This window comes from Mastomys coucha, unplaced genomic scaffold (assembly GCF_008632895.1).
Source record: "Mastomys coucha isolate ucsf_1 unplaced genomic scaffold, UCSF_Mcou_1 pScaffold14, whole genome shotgun sequence".
Classification (NCBI taxonomy): Eukaryota; Metazoa; Chordata; class Mammalia; order Rodentia; family Muridae; genus Mastomys; species Mastomys coucha.
The window spans coordinates 21,567,027-21,569,842 of NW_022196896.1; the positions used below are offsets into that span (position 1 = coordinate 21,567,027).

Sequence of the window (2,816 nt, forward strand, 5' to 3'; positions counted from 1 at the left end):
CAATGGAGCAGAGACTGAAGGAAAGACAAGCCAGCCTAAATATAGTTAGTTATCTCCTGAGAGGCTCTAATAGTACCTGACTAATACAGATGTAGAGGCTCACAGCCATCTATTGAACTGAGTACAGGGTCCTCAGTGAAGGAGTTAGAGAAAGGATCAATGGAGCTGAGGGGTTTGCAGCACCTTAGGACGAACAACAATATGAACTAACTAGTACCCTCAGAGCTCCCAGAGTCTCAACCACCAACCAAGGAGTACACACAGTGGGACTGATTGCTCTGGCAGCGTGTGTATAGTGGAGGATTGCAAATTCGATCATCAATGGGAGGAGAGGACCTCAGCCCTGTGAAGCTTCTGTGCCCCAGTGTTGGGGAATGCCAGGGCTTATAGGCAGGAGAGGGTGGGGTGGCAGGCATGGGGAGTGGGGAGGCAGCTGGGGTTTTTTTGTTTGTTTCTTTGTTTTTTAGAGGGGAAACTAGGAAGGGAGAAATTTACATGTAAATAAAGAAAATATCTAATAAAATAATAATAATAATAATAATAATAATAATAATAATAAAGAAGTTTAACTCTCAGACTTATGAGAGATCCCGGGATTGTGTGCCTTCAAAGAGTCTTTAACTTAGCACACTCCAGATTGTTTCTAATCATGTTCAATCAATAAAAAAGCTTCTTCCCCCCATACTGGAGAGATGGTAGGTGTTCCATTCCCATCGCCAGTATCTCATGATGACCAACTCTGGTAACCCCAGCTCCAGGAAATCTAATGACCCTTCTGCACTCCTGGGGCATCCAAACACATATGGCATGCACTCAGACACACATAAAAAAATTAAGTTTATTTCAGAAGGTATTCTGTGTGTCTGTGTATGTATGCATATACATATATTTTACATGTATATATTACACACATAAAATTATAGGCATAGTATTCTACATAAGTAATATATTTTACTCATTCTAGAATATGTATATAGAATAAGTTTCCTTATTTTAATTGTATGTATATGGGTGTTTTACTTGCATGTATAGCTGTACATTATTTGCATGCCTAGTGGGCAGAAGAGAGCATCAGGTTGCCTGGAATTAAAATTACAAATGGTTGTGAGCTGTGATATGGGAGCTGGGAATTGACCCCAGGTTCTCTGGAACAACAACCAGTGCTCAGATCCATTGATCCATCTCTACAGCATGTGTGTGTGTGTGTGTGTGTGTGTGTGTGTGTGTGTGTGTCTGTATGTGTGTGTGTGTGTGTCTGTATGTGTGTGTGTGTGTGTGTGTGTGTGTGTGTGTTCTTGAAAGCTGCTTCACTCTTGGGACCTTCTAACAGGTAATCCCTATTCATTCTCTTCTTTATGGACAAGCTCCACACAGGAGACATTTCATTTCTAATATGGATAGATAAGCATGTTTTGTGTGTTTGGTACTGAGAATTTAACTTAGGGCCTTATGCATGCATTTCAGCATAGAGCAGGCTCGTCTTCGTTTAGAGTTAATTCAGTGTTCTTAGAATTTTGATTACAAGAGAAAACTTCCAAGCACAAGATTCACTGTGCCTTTATTCCTGGATGGATTCACCAGGTTCTGCCGCTGTTTCCTTCACAAGGAATTTCACACGTGTACGGTGGTGTGGCTCTCCCGCAGCCTTATGTTTCTTGCTGCAAGGAACACAGAAAAACAAGTAAGTCTTAGTGTTTTAAAATTTAACCCCATGGGCTTTGATAAAGGAAAAACTAAACAGCTAACAGGTTAAAAGTGTACAACAAAGAGAACCATGACTTAAGCCCTCTGAACACTCCCTTAAAGGGAAGTCATCTTTCCTGGATTGGGGAGACGCTCTTGCACAGACCACTGAAGACCTTGTGTGGAAGGCAGAGTGTGAGTGCTCAGGCTTGACTGGTTTAGACCTAGCTCTATCACTTACTGGAAGATGTGATGTAGTCATTCAACCAGATTTTTCCATTCTTTATAAAATATAAGAACATCACCAGCAGCCTGGGATTCCTGGGCAAACTTAAAATGCATGTATTTTTAATTTTTAAATATTATAAATACCTTTAAATATAACATTTAAATTCAGATTTCTACGGCTCTACTATGTCAGTGTAGACAAATGCCACCATAAGTACTCAAGGGAGCTTAACATCTCAACATCTTACCATCATGTTTATTTTTACAAAAGAGTGTAAATTAGAAATACTGCATTCAAAAATAAAAATTGCTCTTTATCTTACAGAATGTTTGTCTTTCTTGCCTTGGTCTAGTTTCCTTTCAAGGTCTCTGAAAAGTTGTCACTTAGAGTGGAAGCTAGTGAAAAGAGTTAAGAAACCTGCTCAATAGCAGACAGCCGACTCAAAAAAAAAAACAAAAAACCATAAATGAATTGTGAGGAAGTGGTGAGTGGTGGTGGTTTCTACCAAAAGTCTTTGCTTAGACCAGTCAGTATGCCTGGGTCTGGCCTTGCAAACTTGACAGTATCAGATGAAAAGATAAGTTTTCTGAAGCAGAACCAAGAAGTTGTGAAAGAAATGGGGGCGGGGGTAGAGGGCGGAGGGGACAGTCTGAAGGTGGGAGGAGATGGAAGAAGTCCAATAAACGCCCTCACACACTTCTTTAAGGAACTCAGTACTGGCCTGTCCGCTTTTCCTACTGCCACCCACAGAGCAGGCGCCTTTCACAACCTTCCTTTATCCTCATAGTTTACAGATGAGCAGCAGTCAAGGTCTAAGAGTGTTTAAAAAGAACATTTGTTGTTTGTAGTGAATTATCATAATCTGGGCCTTGAGCATCAGAACGAGGAGGTGCCGCGGGGGGGG

General features: G+C 40.9%; 1 protein-coding gene across 2 annotated transcripts in view; it reads right to left on the minus strand.

The window, feature by feature from the left end:
• Positions 1-1,541: 1,541 nt before the first annotated feature.
• The window catches only part of Tmem64 (transmembrane protein 64), a 47,026-nt gene continuing 45,751 nt past the window's right edge, over positions 1,542-2,816 (minus strand). For both annotated transcript variants that reach the window (XM_031366557.1, XM_031366555.1), the window contains one exon: positions 1,542-1,658. In XM_031366557.1, the coding sequence (XP_031222417.1) occupies positions 1,647-1,658 (12 nt within the window). In that variant the 3' untranslated portion in view covers positions 1,542-1,646. The remainder of the gene's footprint in view (positions 1,659-2,816) is intronic.